We start from the raw sequence: 17,842 nt of genomic DNA, 5'->3' as shown, positions 1-17,842 counted from the left end.
ATAAAATCCAGTTAACATCCAAGTTTACATAATGGCAATGGTAATTATATATTTAAATTGGGTTCATAATCATTTAGAAATTATTTGACTTTATTTCCAAAGAGTTTGCCTTTTTATTTCAACTATCGAAATTCATTTGAGTATCATTTGGGAGATTTGTTTACTAAAAATTAGAATCCATTGCGTATTCTTGTCCTTGTATCCTTCCCTTTGCTTTTATCTATACAAACTGATTTTTACCCAGCTTCACTGTTTGGGGCCCCAAAATCCATCTCCATACTTGGCTAGCTGCAGTCATCAGCCATTAATTTTTTTTTTTTCTTTCTCTCCTTTAGCCCAGACCAGAGGGAAAGCCACAGGCTCTTTCTTGAAGTCCAATTAGATAGAGGCACTGTGGCAGCCAGAGAAGGTGCAGAATCACACACACAACCAAACACTGTCCAGTGCAAGCACCTCACCTCCCACTCTGTTCCTGATTCAACTGGAAATGAGTTTTTACTTTCCACTTCCGTCACATGTCAAGCCCCCAATACTTCTGAATTTATTCAGTGATCTTGTTACCGTCTTTTCTTATCCTTGCACACTGCAATGCATCTGACTTACCACTGGCAAAAAAAAAAAAAAAAATCTCACACAGTGTCAGTGTATTGAGAACACGGCCATTCAAATATGCTCACATCTCTATGAAATGAAGTACAAACTTGGCATAAGTTTTACCTCAAAATGGCTGCCAATTATCTCTCTAGCTTTATATTGGGGGTGACCCTATAATTTATAGCCAGCACTAGGAAATACTTTTTTCAGAATAAAAGGAATGCTAGTAAGAACAGGGCAAATCAGGACATATGGTCACCTAGCCTTCCTTGTGAATAAGCTAAACTCAAAGCAGTTCTTCACTCACAGGTCTTACACACAAGGCCCCGATGAAGCCTGCTTTCATCTGTTCCTTTCTATCTTCAAGTCTATTTAATTCCCACCTTCTTCATGGAGACTTTCTTGATCCCTCAAAGGATATGCTCCCTGCCTCCTTCGGCCATCACTGGCACTTCACCTCCATACTCTTACTCTGCCTTGTACTAGTCACCTGCGCGCTTTGTTTGGCACCCCCGCTATTTGACTCTAAACAACCCGGTAGCAAACTCATTGCATTTTCTTAAAAATCAGGCAAGGGTCCTCACACATAGAGGACATTTAATAAATATTTCTGATGAAATGTAATCAGCAGCTGTAAGCTGATACTTACATTGTGGCCCTTAAAAATATTTATTTAGTAATGACATTAACTCTAAAAAAAAGAAAATCCATAAACCTTTTGTGGTGATCAAAGATCTTGAGTCACTATGCCAATTCAAAATCACTCACCCATTTATGCATCTAAAAGATTTTCTCAAAATACATATTAGATGTCAAAAGTCCCTAATATGAAAATGTGCATTTGTGTTGTCTAAGAAAAGTTTTTTTTGAAACTTTCACTTAAATCTTTCTGTGTATGATGATTTCTATTTTTATTCTATAGATTTGTTTATTAAATAAAATAAAATCTAAGCACTTATTAAATAAAATTAAAGCCCTTCATCATCCACTTCCCTTATCCTGATGCTGTTCTATAGAATTAATACATTTGAGCAGGTTTTTGTTTTGTTTCATTTTTGCTTTTCTTTAAATAATACACATATCTCTTGAATTAGCAATTTTAGATTGTATCTGTTGACTACTCACAGTAAAAGGTGAATGCTTTAGTGTATTTGTACAACTACCCTCTCTTTTAATTCTTCTTATGTATCTCCTAATTTTTTAAAGTTATATTATTGTTAATTTAACAGTGTGTATAACATTTCATTCAGTAAATAACACATCTGTGTTTTGTTTCTAAATTCCTTCTAACAATGTAAGACCGATACAAAATCAATTGCTGGATTATTGCTACTAAATGTAATATTCTCTTAAGATGCATCAAAGTAGCCTGACTGGACTCACAGAGAAGGAAATTTATGATTATTAAAACTTCACATTTTAAAGGGCAATTAGACACTTGGAGTCTAATACATTCTCTTACAATTCCTTTCTAAATGTCTTTGTTTCTTCTAAGTCATATGTGATTGCTGCTGTTATTCATCTCTTATCAGATATGTTTTTGTTTTTATTTTGTTGGATTACAGCCAGAATAATTCTTACATAAGATATGGAGGTATCAGATTTACTGAGTCACGTACATTTTTAGTCTTAGAATGACTGATAGTTTGGCTGGCTACACAATTGTAAGTTTAAAACACTTTTGCCTTAGAAAGTCTTTGCTCATTGCCTTTTAGAATCCAGGGCTGATTTTTATTCCTCTTTCCCTCCAAAAGATCTTAGAATTTTCTCCTAATTAGAGATATTTTACTGAAGTGTGTGGCCCTTTCAATTTTAAGAACTGTCTTGTTCAGTCTGTGAATTTTTCTTTTCTTTTCTTTTTTTAACCATTTCTTTTCCTTCTTTTTCTCTGCTTCTTCTTCTTGGATGTTTATTAGATATACATTGGGATCCTGCATCCATGCTCAACATGTTCTAATGTTTCTTCATATCTTCCTTTACTCATTTTTCTCCTTTTCTTTTTGGTTCTACTATTTATTTTACCCGTCAGATCTCTACTCTGCTCTTTAACCTTACCCATTCCATGTTTCAGTTCGTCTGTTCAGTTTTTATTTTCACATTCATAATTTTAACTTCCAGGATCATTTTTCTTACTCTTTGATTGATCTTTTCCATAGCAGCCTATGCAACTGTCTATGTGTGTATGTTCAATATTCTCTTGATTCTCTCTGGGAATGCTAATTAAAATTATTTTTTAAAAAATTCTCATATTTTCTGAATTACCTCTGGTTTTGTTTTTTTGTGGGTTTTTTTGGGGGGGTGGGGGTGAGGGATCTTTTTAAAATTATGCTACCTGTCTTCTTCAGTTATCATGACTTCCTTGGTTGTTGATGTATAATTGTGATTGAAGGGTTAGGATTATGATAAGAATTACTAGTGGGGTTCATTTTCCTTGGACAGGAGGTCAGACTACAGATCTGTGTTAAATCAGTGATTGTTTTACCTGACTTGCTTCTTTTAAAGATGTATGGTTACATGGCAAGCAATCGACTGGGCACCCACCCTCAGAGGAACTTATTCTAAGAATTGAGAAATTTATCATATTTCTATCCTGTATAGAAGTTGTATTTCCTATTTCCTACCTGTCCTTGTCTGAGTGAAATAAAATTACTTCAAATTCTGCTGTTTCTCTCTCAGTGCCTATGCCCTCGCTAGGAGCATAAGATAATTCTACCATCAGATATTTCCATTCTTTAGAGTAGAATTCTGTAATTTAATCTGTACTCTTTCTGCAGGGAAGGTTAGAGCAGAAAGGAGAAGTGAGGGGCTCAACTGGCCCAGATATTCTGAAATGCAGTTCTTGAAATAATTTTTCTTGTGGTCACTTCAATGCCTGCTTCGGGTCTTTATGTCGCCTTTAGATTTGGAAATTATTGGGGACTTCCATGGTAAAAACTACTTATGTCTCTTGGGCTGTGCTTTCCCACTTTTAATTTCCTCATAAATCAGAACCATCTGACTTTTATTTTTCAGGATTTTCTCAAATTGTTTTACCTAATGTTGGCTCTAAAAATATTATGACCTCTTCTCTCTCTCTCTTCTCCATCCTTCTTTCCTTCCACTTTTTTCTTTTCCTCTTATTTCCTTCCCTTTTCTTTCTTTTTATTTTCATTTTACTGTTACCTTAGAGGAAAGGGATATATATGTTCGTGCCAGCCCATATCTTGAACCAGAAGCCGGTGTTTCTTTTTATATATTTCTTTTCATGATGCAAATAAATATGCCATATTTATTTTAAATAGCCTAGAATTTATGCTAATTTTGGTTAAATATTTTTCTACATTTTGGGGTAGTTAGTACTAACCCATGTGATACTGCATTTAGAGATTTTAAAAAATTTCCCAACATAAAAATGTGTATATTATTACAGCCAAAAGGAACTATTTGCCTGCAATCTGCTCTTGCTGGCACCCTATATGCTCTATGACACGTAAGAATCTATTGAATTATAGAAAATGCAATTTGAAGTTATATAAAGTAAATTAGTCACTGCATTCTGTTCAACCAACAATTTGGGGTATCAATAGAGTTTTGCCTATATAGGAAAAAAATAACTATGTGTATGACATTCTCCTAAACATTTTGAAATAAAGTCATGGTAGTTATCACTAAAATTATGCATGTTTACATTTAATCGAATCTAATATTCTAATATTTTCAATCATATTAAGGAAGTTAAGACAATATGATTAGGTGTCTTAGCTCTATGACTTAGTTCCCAGGTTGATTAATTGTCTAGTTGATTAAATTATTGTAATTTGGGCATAGAAGATTTAAACTCTGTAAGCTAAATTCCAATTAAAAAAAAAAACAAACAAAAAAAGATGAATGTGTAAATGCCACAATCTCTCTATCTATCAAATGTTTCATTTAAGTAGTCCCAGGCCCTATATCATCTTCAGAGCCCCAAAATGAAAGATCATAGAATCTAAGCCAGGTTTGTTGAACAAATATTTCTTTGTTCTGTCAAATAAGATAGGCGTCCCCATAATGAATTACCCTAAATGTATAAATTGGTGATTTTCTGCAGTGGTAATATGTAGCAGAACCAGAAACAAAGTAATAATTCTGGTTAAAGCAGCATTGCCTAGGATAGCTGCTTAACATGCTAGTCTATCCCGTGCCCTATAATCTCATTTCCCTTTTGTCTTCTACATCTTCACAAGCATAGTGTTCTGAGTGCATAAATGAGATGGTTTTTCTTTTCCAGTTGTTTTTTCTTTTTCCTTTTTTTATTTGGTTTTTCCTTTCCAGAGTTGGTTGCAACAGTCTGGTATGACCAATCTTACCCAGACACAATCTATCCCAATACCTAAAATAGTTCTATAACTATAGTGGTCCAATGTGACACCTTCGACGCGGTCATTTTCAAATGACTGCAACCTGACAATGAAAGAAAATGTTACACAGTTTACAACAATTACAAGCACACAAGATGGAGACTGATAATCATTTCTACTTCCTGCCATTCTAAGGAAACAGAGAAAGGTTAGGAGATGGGTGTGGATTGCAAACTACCTCTGGTCTGATCTATTCTGAAAATTACTTCCATTGTTGTCTCGGTTATATTGACACTCTTAGTCCAGTTTCTCAGGCTGTTCCTTTCTTAGCTGGGCTATTCCTTAAAGCAAGAGTTTTATTTGTTTTCAGAACTACCTCTTACAACTCTTATTAGAGTTATTATTCACTTTTTAAATTTAAACATAGATATTTCAGCAACTATTTTGTGATGACACTGAGTTAATCCAGTTTCTGCTGAATCTATGAAGGCAGTTATATATTGCCTCAGGAAGAAGTCTCTTTTCTTTCTCCTATTGCTACAGATTCTCCTCTCCCTCTTTAACTGCTGGCATCTGTGTGATCTACACCCTCAAAAAAGCCCCTTTGTTTGCAAAAACACTTCCAGTTGGGGTGCTGCACAGACATGGTCTAAATGGCTGGAGAAACTGAGGCAATGATCTGGATAAACTCGAATGTATTTGGTCATTAAAAACATTTTTTTGAGGACCTATTCCGGCCTGGTTTAATGCTAAGTGCTAAGAATAAATGGTGAGCAAACCAAATAAGATCCCTGCCCTCGTGAAATATAGCTAGTAGTAACAATAGCCAACATTTATTAATTGCTTCTTATGTGCTAAACAGGTCTCATGTCTCATATCATCATATAAAACTACCATGAGGTCTATTATACAAATACACCATAATGAGACAAGAGTTTTCTTTTTTACCTTACATTTAAGGTTAACCATCTTGTCGCCCTCTCCTAGATGACATGAACTCAAATCTGCTCTAGTTTGAGAATAGGACTGAGCACAGATGGCAGGAAATTGCTTTACATTGCCTACATTTTCTCAGCTAGTTTAGCAGAGTCAGGATTTGAACCCAAGTGCTCCCACTTCAGAGCTCATGTTCTCCCTTACTCTACTTGGCCACCGCGGATCCCTGCACTTTTCTGCCCTTCAACTAGCTGATGTAGTGAAAGAACAAGGGAAGGATGACATCGCAGAAGGATCCAGACTATTGCATTAATTCTCCTTTGTTTTGCGTATGTTAAATAGAACTAAGGACAACTATAATAATTCCTTTTTGTATTTCTCCTTAAATATTTAGCAGCCCTATTTCAGAATGAGTGATGACAAAAATTTTAAATAAGTGTATATGGCCCCTTGTTTAAATGAGATAACTTATTTTTCAGAAAAAAAAAGTTGTAATGGGTATCACAATAAGATGTATATATGTTTCCTTTATGCCACGGTCTACCTTAAATCATAAATAAGCATTTATATTATTATAGTATATCACTATTATACAAGACATTCCATTTAATCATTCAATAGGTATTTATTGAGGGTATAGTAACATGAAAGGCTCTATGTTAAGAAACGTATTCATTCAAATATACATCAGACAGACACTGCTTACCCTCTATGAATTTAAAAAAGATGACATTTAAGGATGATAGGAGGAAATAACGGGGCGGGATTAGAGAGAGAAGTCTAAGATGGTTCCCAGGTTTCTAACTCAAGCTACTAAATGAATTCTGCACTACACATCCAGGGTGTGAAGGAAGAAAGGCTGGTTTGGAACACATTGGGATTTTGACATTTCTGAGTTTTGTTTTCTTTTCCATTTTGAGGGTGTTTTGTTTTGTTTCCATCCGCTGCTCCGATTGAAGTACTGTGCTCATTGGAGCTTGGTAATGTCATAACCCTTTTCTGATTATCTTGGTTTTATAAGACCAATTACAGATGAGAAAATATGTATTTAAGAGACTTTTGACATCCTAACAACCCTTAACTATCCCCGAGGATTCTTTCACTATTATATTGATTATATTTTCATCTTTTGTCTTTTCATCAAAATTATGACAGTTTGTGTCAGTCCATGTCCATGCCTTGGAGTGTTCACCTTTCCTTCACACCACTTATCTATAAGAAAAAAAGTTCATTTATATTATGACTTAGTAGATTGCAGCAGTAGGCACAAAGCTAATAAATGATGTCATTAAAATCTGTTGGAATAAACATAATTCATCTTGACTTCAAAATCTGAAAAAAAAAAAAGAGGAATGTGTGGAAATGAAAAGGTGTTTTGTCATGGAATGAAGACCTGGAGAGCTGTCTGTCTTCATTAATGCTACTAATGTCTCTTTATGATTTGATTTCACTCAGAGGTTTTCTGAAACATTTGTGAAAATTATTTAATTAATTTTACTTTTATTCTTCTCTTGTAATTTCAGAGAGACCTGTGTGGTTAGATGAGTTTTCTTCTATAGACATTATTCTAAGAAGTGTAATTAAATGCATGCTAGAAGAAATTTTGCTATTCTGTATGATAAATTCTATGCCACTGATGTATAGTTACAGGATGCATAACTCTCATTTTTACTTTCTCATCTCAGATCCGACTCCTCACCATCTTCCCTTGCCCTTGAGCCTGATCGTCTTTTATATTGAGCTTGGCACCTTGCTGGTACTGGCAGGCGTCGGGCAGCATCGGCTGGGAGCCAGACTGAGCTTTACAAGAAAAGCTCAGGGAAGCAGACTGACATGGGTTCAATAATTAGCACAATGCTGGACACAATGCTCAGTAAGGATCTGCTGAATTAATGGATGTGTGGGCTGCCTAACTGCTGCAAATACTTCAAGCTGATAATGGTGAGGCTAATTGGCTGAGCATTATAAAAAAGAATGGAAGACTGACCAGCTCTTCGGTCCTCTGAAGTCAATAAAACTTATTAAAAACCTTCTTATAGAAATATAAAAGTTTTATTCACTTTTAATATCTGTCAATAATTTTAGCAATGTGAAAAAATAAACATTCTCAAACATTTTGTGTATGGTTTTGAATAATAAAAGACACTTTGACAGAGAACAGCAAGTAGCAAATGGGAAGTGTTAGGATAGCACATAAGTGTATTATATAAAGTACAAAATCTTAGCTACTTATAATAGTTCTTGATGTAGAGCTGGTCTAAATTCAGCAACTCTAAGACTAAATAATTTTAGGACTACAGCGTTTTGAAAAATCTCTAGAATTAGTTTTTCTTATTGATTTCTTTAGTCTTCTCCACATTCAATCATATCATTAATACAAAATAAATTCCAATTAACGTTATTTTATAACTTGCCTTACAATCTGCTTCTTTGACTTATTTTGATTTCATGAAGCTAAGAAAGGAAAAGGAATTTTGTTTTGCCGCATTCTGTCATTTCTCTATAGGCATAGATTATCTCCACATATAAATATATACATTAAACGCCAGGTTTTCAGAGGATGTACAGCTCCTACAGGCTCGGCAGCACTGGGCAGCCTCTATCCCCTGACATCTTCATGGGTCCATTTTATCCTAAAACTCTGACTGTCTCCATCACTGCTCCTCAGGGCACAGCTGCAACTCTGCAGAGTTTTTGTTCTGAGAGACAATGGTTATTTTTTTTTTCAATTACTTTAAAAAAACTTATTAGCATGATGAATGTTTGAACTACAATGATTATATCCAATAGCTTGATGTAGGACCATGATTTTATTTATTCTAAAAATCTAGGCACTAGAAGTCTTAATAAGAAGAAAACATCTTATTAGCATTGTGTTTGCACCTCCTCACACTCTTGGAAGTCACAGTATAAAAAGTGAAAGTAGGCTGTAATTTATAAAATGTAAAGGAAGAGAAAGAAAAAGTTAAATGTCAGAACTCTGGGGGATTTTGTTTGGTTAAATATTTATTGTCCACAAGGAAGCAAAATAAACTACTTGTGGCCCTCTCCAGATAAAACAGTGTATAAAAAAAGGCAGTTCTAGGTTCAAATATAAATACAAATACAAATACCACTTAAGGTGATATTATTAATAATTCACATAATATGGACACTTCCAGACTCTGGAAAACATTGTTTTGCCCTGACTAGTTCAACTAACCATATCTAAAAAAAAAAACAAAGACTTTGAGAAACTTATTTTACAGCTCACATATTCTTTCCTAGGTTAAATTTTCAAGTTTCATCCTAATAAAATTTCCATCCACATATACCAAAATATGTTTTCTAGTTATTAGGTTTAGAGCCCCAAACTGTCTTTATCTTCCTGTCACGTGCTCGGTCCTATATAAAATATTCATGGGCTTCCATCTGGCCATGCAAGTTGTGAAAGGTCACAGGTCTGGAACCCACAGCAAGTTTGCTCTATTCAGCAACAAGTTTGCTGAAGTACGTTTTTATTCAAACTTGATTGAAGGCCACATTGATCTAGTAAGGGATGAATGCTCATACTAATGAGCTCTCCGTGCCCTTACTGAGTACTTTTTCCTCTGAATTAGTTGGGATTTTGAGAGTCATGCATGACTTCACTTGGAATGTTAGAGACTAGGGAATGTAATTGCCCCCAGGATGTTTGATTTCCTCATGACTTCTGATGATGGAAGATCAAACAATTTTTAAGTCTTCACTCTGAGAGAACTTTCTCATGTGCACGTTGAGCTGAGGGGCTACCCATTACAGAAAGATAGCGTTTGCATTTGCCTGTGCTTTACAGGCTGGCTTGTTTCTATCGTACTACCCAAACCTTGAATTTTGTGGTTCATATTGGTTCTGCATACATCCAGTTCAACACACACTCTCTTACATGTATAGGTATTCTTTACTTATAGTGTTTTATGTGGAAAATGTTAATGGGAGATTAGTAATAGAAGAAAATTATTTGGGGAAATTTGATCTTCACCTTCTAAAAAATTATAAATTGCTTTGTATAACTGCCCATTGCTGTCTTTAATCCCTCACCAATACCTTCTACATATGGAAAAGTCATACAAATAGGGGCTGAGGAGAAATAATAAGATGATTCAGATTGAACTAAGCCATTTCGGTTTCTTTTTGTTATTGTTTTACTATAAACCCTGCTTCCGTGACTAAAACCATCATATTCATTAAGGAATAGCTTTAAGCCAAAGTCACATTAGAACCAGAAGAAGAGTCATTTGTCACGCATTGGGATATCTCTGGGACAGCAGCTCACCTCTGTGAATCATGTCTGTCCTTTCTCCCTTCCTCTTTTAATTAACATTTGGAAAAGAACAGTTATGTTAATATATAACGGAGCTGGGAAGAGAGATCCAGAAAGTGACGTGAGCTTTGTCAATCTTCATCTTGCTGAGTATACATTAAAGTTTTTTCATGGAAAATTGGCCTTATCAACACATATTCAAAGCAAAGTGACCTTAAGGGAAGAGTGTGTGTGTGTGTGTGTGTGTGTGTGTGTGTGTGTGTGTGTGTTTCAAATAAGAATAACACAGACTGAATCATCTTGAGAGAATATAAGTGAATCAAAAAGAAAGGCAGAAAGCACCCTCAAGAAAAAAAAAATCAATCCAGGAAGTGTTGACAAATGCATTTCTTGCACTTACCTTTTCTGCTGACTGTGCTGTACCAAAAAAGATGGGAATGAAGGCTAACCAAATGATGCAGGTGGTATACATGGTAAATCCGATAGGTTTGGCTTCATTGAAAGTCTCTGGAACACCTCTCGTTTTAATGGCATAAACAGTACAAGTGACCATTAGCAGGATACTGTACCCCAGGGAACAAATGAGTGAGAGGTCAGAAATGTCACACTTGAGCACTCCCCTGGCGTTCTCCGGGTCTAGAGTCCGCTGTTCTCCATAGTCAATGATGATGTGTGGAGGGTCCACAACAAACCAGACACACACTCCCAGCAGCTGGATGGAGATGAGGCTGAAGGTGATCACCAGCTGGGATGCTGGGCTAATAAACTTGGGTGCCGTGACGGATTTCTTCCCCTGCTCAAATATTCGGTGGATTCGGTTTGTTTTGGTGAGAAGAGCTGCATAACTGAAACACATGCCTAGTCCCAGGAAGACCCGTCGGAAGGAGCATATGATTGTATCTGGTGCCGCAATCATTAAAAAGGTGATCGAATAACAGAGGAAAATCCCTGTTAGGAGCACATAACTAAGTTCTCGTCCCGAAGCTCTCACAATAGGTGTGTCATTATTGCGGACAAAGGTCACAATCACAAAAGTGGTGGCGATGATGCCCAAAATTGCAACGAACACAGGCACCACAGCCCAGGGAGAATGCCACTCGAGTTTGATGATGGGGATAAGCTGGCAGCCTGTGCGGTTGATGTTTGGTCTCTGATCCAAAGGGCAAAGTTCACAGGAGAACTCATCCACCTGGTAGTTGTAACCTTCACAGCGCTCACAGTGCCAGCAGCAAGGGACTCCTTTCACCATTTTCTTCCTCTCCCCAGGCTTACATGGCAGGCTGCAGACAGACGCGGGTTGAGTGTGTTCTTTATTAGCCCACTGCATGTCTTCCACCTGTGGGTATAAAAAATTAATGAGCCTTCCATTTTTCCCCCATTTATAATATCCTAATCCTAGCCACAGGTTTGTAATAAATCACTGAATGTTGACAGTACAAATACAGTTTACTATAATAACAGCCCAGTTTCTTTCCCTGATATTGACTTCATGAACATGTTAAATGATTGGGTCCAGTAAATCACTCATATCATCAACTTGATGAGTGTCATTAGTTTCTATTTACCTCTGCGATGTTGACCAATCTGACGTTTGAAGAAAGATTTATTGGCCCAAACAGTTTTAAATCTAAAAAAAAAAAAAAAAAGCCTATGGAAAGATGTTTTAGAACTCATCACAAGTATAAATGCCAGAACTCCTGAAACATTGGCTTAGAATGTAAACCTACATATCAATGGTGATCCAAGTTGTTATATCATATTTGTGGAAATTCAAATCATACTGTGTCAGTTTTGAAAGGAAATGACAAAACTAGCAACTTTAATCTCTGACATTCCTCGTGTATTTATGGTGATAAATATATTAGTGGTTTGTTTGGGTTTTTTTTTTTTTTTGCCTTTCTTTAAGCTTGAAATACATTTTTGTCTCAATCTTGCATTTCCATATTATGAAAAAGATCATGCTGAATAAGATAGCTGGATGAAACTGTTTTCCATTGAACAAGAGTAGTCTTATAGGTGGCTTAAGCAGTGAGTTTTTAGTGAGTTTCCCACACCACCGAGCAATTCTCGGACACCATCATACAAGTCAAGCATCATACAAGTCAGCTCAAGTCAGACTCTATTCACATGGAAATAGCATCAGATCTCACAGGTTCAGGGCTCAGTCCTACAATACTGTACCCCTCCCCACTGCAGACGTTAGTTGTGAGTCCAAGTTGTCGCCTATGCTTCTGACTAATGGGCTATTGATTGGAGGCTCCAACAACCCTCACCTTGGGTTTGATGAGTTTGCTACAGCAGCTCACAGAATTCGGAGAAACATTTTACTTACTAGATTACTAGTTTATTATAAACGGATATAACTCAGGCACTGCCAGATAGCAGCAATGCAAAGGGGAAGGGCATAGAGCTTCCGTGATCTCTGAGTGTGAAACTCTCCCCCAAACTCCACCTGTTCACCAACCCAGAAGCTCTCCCAACCCTAAACCTTTGGGTTTTTATGGAGGCTTCATTACATATTGATTAATGATTCATTAAGTCATTGCCCATTGGTGATTGATTCAACCTTCAGTCCCTCTCCTCTTCCTGAGGTCTGGAGTGGGACTGTAAGTTCCAATCCTCTAATCACATGGTTGGACACCCTGGAAACCAGCCCCCCATCCTTAGGTTCCTAGGAGCCTTCCAAAAGTCATCTCATTAACATAACAAAAGATACCTTTAATGCTCTTATGATAGTCCAAGCGTTTTAGGAGCTCTGCAATACAAATGAGGTCAAAGACCAAATATATATTTCTTAGTAAAAACCACAAAATCACTTTTATCTTATTAGATACTCAGTAATTTTAGCAGAATGCTAATAGGACAAAAATGGAAATTATGGATCACAGGAGAAAACTTATAAAAGCAGCTACTATAAAAGGTAAGCTCTATGAAGGGAGTAATTCTTTTCACTGACATGAACAAACAGTGATTAACATACAATTTACTCCCAAATATTTATTGAATTCATGAGGAAGGATAGGGAGTTCTCCTAGCAGAGCCCTGGGGAATAAGGAGCCAACTTGAAAATACTGGGATCTGGGAATAGAGGGTTCCCCAAAGATGCACAGAAACAGGAACTGAAGGAATGTTTAAAAAACAAAACAACAACAATAACAACAAAATAGCTTATTTTCTCAAGACCAGTTCTATGAACAATCCCAATGAGTAATCACCATACTCTGTTGGCAGTCTCACTCTAAGACGGCCCCAATAACCTCACCTCCTGGAGTTCCTGCACTCACACTGTCACCTCCTACCTTGAGTAGAGCTGATTAATGTAAACAATAGTATATTTTGGAAATGCTTGTATGTGCTATCTGAGGCTAGGTCATAAAAGACATTTTGGTTTCTGCCTTGCTCTTTTGGATCACTCACTCCATGAGAACTCGTAAACAGCCTTATGGAAAGGATTTGAGTCTTCCTGCCAACAACCAGCACCAACCTGCCATGAAAGTGAGGAAGCCACCTAGAAAGTAGGTTGTCTGACCCCATTCAAGCCTTCAGATGATGTGGCCCCAGCTGATACCTTGACTGCAACTTCATGTGAGATTCTGAGCCAGAACAACCCAGCTAAGCTGCTCTTGAATTTCTGATCTATGGAAACTGTGTAAGATTAAAAAAAAAAAAAAAAAAATGTTTCATTGTTTTAAGCTGCTAAATTTTGAAGTTATTTGTTATGCAGCAATAGAAAGCAAATAGAGCTAAAGTTAAGTTCACCCACTCTGTGGCCACCACCAGTGTAGTAGTCTATTGAGAATCTACTGAGAAGGCACATCCAGTGACAGCCATCATATACTTCCCCCAAAAAAGTGTCTAGATTCGATGGTATCTTTTCATTACTTTTAAGGTCACCTCTTCTTTAAGAACTATGTAACTGAGGTTGTTCTCATTAGCAGATCTAAAAGAATGTTCTCCTTTCTTGAACATGAAGTCAATGCTTAAGGGCAGAGAATTATAGTTCCCAAACTCAATACTTGCAGCTGTCAAATCTCCCCCAACTGGAGTAGAGAATTCATATATGTTTAATTTCAAACATCCTCTCTTGGAAAAGTAGATGCTACTTCATGTGTCAGAAGGGTACTCAAGACTATTAGCTCTATCCTGTCTGTTCACCACAAAGGAAAAGCCATCTACCGTAACACTGCTAATTTTCTATTAGGTTTTAATGATTTAAAAAGTTATTTTATTTACTTGTAAGATTCAATTAGCAAAGAAATCAAGTTGGAAGCATATAGCGGCTTTTCTCAAAAAATACTGAGAAAAACAGAATGCTACACTGAGTGGCTAAAGTATTGATTTTATACCATAATGGACTCATAAGATAATAAAATACTTTTCGTGAAGGTCATGTTTCAAAGCTAATTATTGTAAAACTAAAATTGCATTTTGTTTGGGGCTTGAATAGATTTATAATGTTACTTTAGAGAAAAAGGTAGCAAAAATATCTCAGAAATATTAAATTTTAAGTATAGTAGAGTGTTAAAGTTCAGTTTGTCTAACCACATGTCTAATTCTTTAATTAACAATACATTTTATTTTCCAGAAGTAAATAAGACTTGTTGACAAAGAAATATAGCTATACCATGTAAGCCTTATTACATAGGATAAATAGTGATTGAAATCTAATATTAAATTTTCCTTTTTCAATTTTCTATGTACTGAACTAAAGGAAAAATATTTTTTTATAAATAAAAAAATAAAGTTATAAGATAATGGAAAATACCACAATTTTTTAATAGCTGCAAATTTTCTTTAATTAAAAAACAATATATTCAACTAATACATGTGGCTTTTTAATATAATGGAGAAACACTAAGTATGTTTTCGTAAATATGTTAAATATTCATAACTTTATTTTCATTAAGGAATCTATTTATGTATAACTATACTGTATTTTCATGTCAAAGTTGAAGTCTGGGAACCAATTAATATCCACCTCAAAGAAGGACAAATAGAAAGTGCTTGAATCAGGATCTTGTCGATACTTTAATATTTGAGGCAAATAATTTATTTTACACATATTATTAAAAGGTGATTAAAAGCAATACTACTTGAGAGTAAATTAAACTGTCTAATTTTCACAACTGTGCTACAGAGCATAAACAAAGATCATTTAACGCTTTTGCATTGCTATATTAACAAATTATATCATCTTTCATAATGAGTATAAAAAGAAGCCTTATTCATGCTTCTTAAAAATTTTTTAACTTTTTATTATGGGAAATGTCAAATGTGTATAAAAGTAGAGAAAGTACAGTGAAGCCCCATGTATCCAGCATCCATGTCAACATTTATCAATTTACGACTGATCTTGTTTCATCTCTTTCAGTATTATTTTGAAGAAAGTTTCAGACATTGTATAATTTATCCATGCATAGGTCGGTTACTTATCTCTGAAAGATAAGTACTCATAATTAAAATTTTAATAATACTTTCATAATCTCATCAAATATTTAAAATCTACCATCCTAGCCTTTGACATTACTCTGAATAGAATGTTTTCTGTCTAAAATATGTAGTTTAACAAATGAATGATTATTATATAGATACATCTTCCAGGGACAAAACCATAGCTTGTTCCTGTCTTGACAATGTTTACTAACAGTGATTCATTCTGTAGGCTCCAATCCAATACATTAATAGGATATAAGCCATTAACTGATTTCTGCTGTCAAATTCTGTTATTACTGCAGACATATACATACCAACAACCACAAAACAAAACTTTCTGAGTATGCTTAAATTTTTTAATCTTTATTCTTTCCAGACCAATCAAACTATGTAATGCTTCATAAATTCTTTAAATGGATATTATTTTTATATAACAATTCTCTTCTGTGTAGCTTTAATAACTCCTGAAAAAAGGACTATAAGACTACTTCCCAATTAAAGGCCCCATTACTTTACTCACTTCCAGTATTCTTTAAAAAATTCTCATTCAATATAATACCTCATTACAGTGTTTTCTCCACATATTAATGTGATTCATTAACGTGATTTTTATATATGTGGGAAAATTTTAAATATAATACTTACAGATAATTGACATCTATTCATACCATTCTTAATTAGTTCTTTTCATCTTGCTCTATAAATAAGCGTAGTATTAATAACCATTCTGATGACTAGTTTGCCACCCCAGTATTCAAAACCCAGCTCTTCATCTAACTTATGTAATGGCACATTGCATATGCAAACATTTACAATGAAACTGGGTATTTTTTTTATAAAGCTTTACCCATGAATTTCCGTATGATCAATAAGCTTAACAAGTGTACTTAATTAACATGAGTATTTAAAATGTCCAAATTTGGTATCATGTTTTGTGAATCATATGATTCATATGTGATTGAGTACATATTGCAGTTAATTTGATAATGCAACTCAAAATAAAGTTTCTCAATAACTGTAGTCATATATAAATATATTTATATGAGAATATTCATATGTGAATATATATTGTTTCCTTAATATTCATCCATTTTCCTTGGGTCATATACAACTTTCTACTCCTTTTAAGAGCAGTAAGCAGGTTTAGTGTCATTTGAAAATTTACTATGTATGAGATGATCACAGATCGAAGCCCTGGTTTGATGTGATATTACAGATCTGTATAACCCTTAAAAATGCAAAGACTTCTCTTATTTAAAAATACAATTTAAAGTGAAATTAAGAAAATCTCATTTTCAATAACATCGAAAAAAATAAAATACCTAGGAATAAACTTAACAAGTGAAGTGCAAACATCTTTTTCACTAAAAACTACAAAATATCATTTAAAAAAATTAAAGAAGACCTAAATAAATAAGAAGAAATCCCATGATCATGCATCAGAAGATTTAATATTGCTAAAATGAAAATACTCCCTAAATTGATTGTCAGATTCAACATAATCCCTATGAAAATCTCATCTGCCTTCTTTGCTGATCTTAAAATTCATATGGAAATGTAAGAAAACCAGAATACACTCAAAAATAAAGAACAAAACTGGAGGATTCACACTTTCTGGTTTTTAAAACTTTCAACAAAACTACCATAATCAAAAGAGCATGATACTGGCAAAATATAGACAAATCAGTGAAATAAAATTGAGAGCCCAGTAATAGTCTCTTACATGTATGGTTAATTGATTTTTGAGAAGGATGTCAAAAAAATTCAATGGAGAAAAGATGGTCTTTGCAACAAAAGGTGCTGGGACAAGACATGACACTGAAAGAATAAGCAATAAAATAAATAAATAAATTGGACTTCATCGATATTAAATACTTTTGTGTTTCAACAGATGCCATTAGTAGAGAGCAAAAACCCATGGGGTGGGAAATTTTTTTAAAAATCATATATATGATAAGACAAATAATCCAATTAAAAATAAGCAAAAGGATTAAAGAGCTATTTCTCCAAAGAAGATGTGTGAATGACCAATATGCACATGAAAAGATGCCCATCATCATTAGTCATCAGAGAAATGCAAATCAAAACGACAGTATCCATTAACAAAGAGAGACAATCAAATGTTATTAAAGATATGGCAAAATTAAAACCCTTTACATTGCGGGTGGCAATGTAAAATGGTGCAGTTGTTTTGGAAAACAGTTTGGCAGTTTCCTGAAAAGTTAAATATAGACTTGCCATTTGATCTAGCAATTCTACACCTAGATAATTTCAATTA

The 17,842-nt window shown here is 34.8% G+C and overlaps 1 protein-coding gene across 6 annotated transcripts in view; it reads right to left on the bottom strand.

Annotated features, from left to right (window-relative positions):
* GRM8 (glutamate metabotropic receptor 8) overlaps positions 1-17,842 on the bottom strand; it is a 691,970-nt gene that overhangs the window by 61,133 nt on the left and 612,995 nt on the right. For all 6 annotated transcript variants that reach the window (XR_005652362.1, XM_039860780.1, XM_039860779.1 and 3 more), the window contains one exon: positions 10,532-11,467. Coding sequence is in view for 5 of the 6 variants with exons in the window: in XM_039860780.1 (XP_039716714.1) it covers positions 10,532-11,467 (936 nt within the window). In the remaining variant the exon portion in view is untranslated. The remainder of the gene's footprint in view (positions 1-10,531; positions 11,468-17,842) is intronic.

The sequence above is a fragment of the Pteropus medius genome, unplaced genomic scaffold (assembly GCF_902729225.1).
Source record: "Pteropus medius unplaced genomic scaffold, Ma_sr-lr_union100, whole genome shotgun sequence".
Lineage (NCBI taxonomy): Eukaryota > Metazoa > Chordata > Mammalia > Chiroptera > Pteropodidae > Pteropus > Pteropus medius.
Note: the sequence above shows the minus strand (reverse complement) of the source record. Positions and strands in the feature narration are given on the sequence as shown.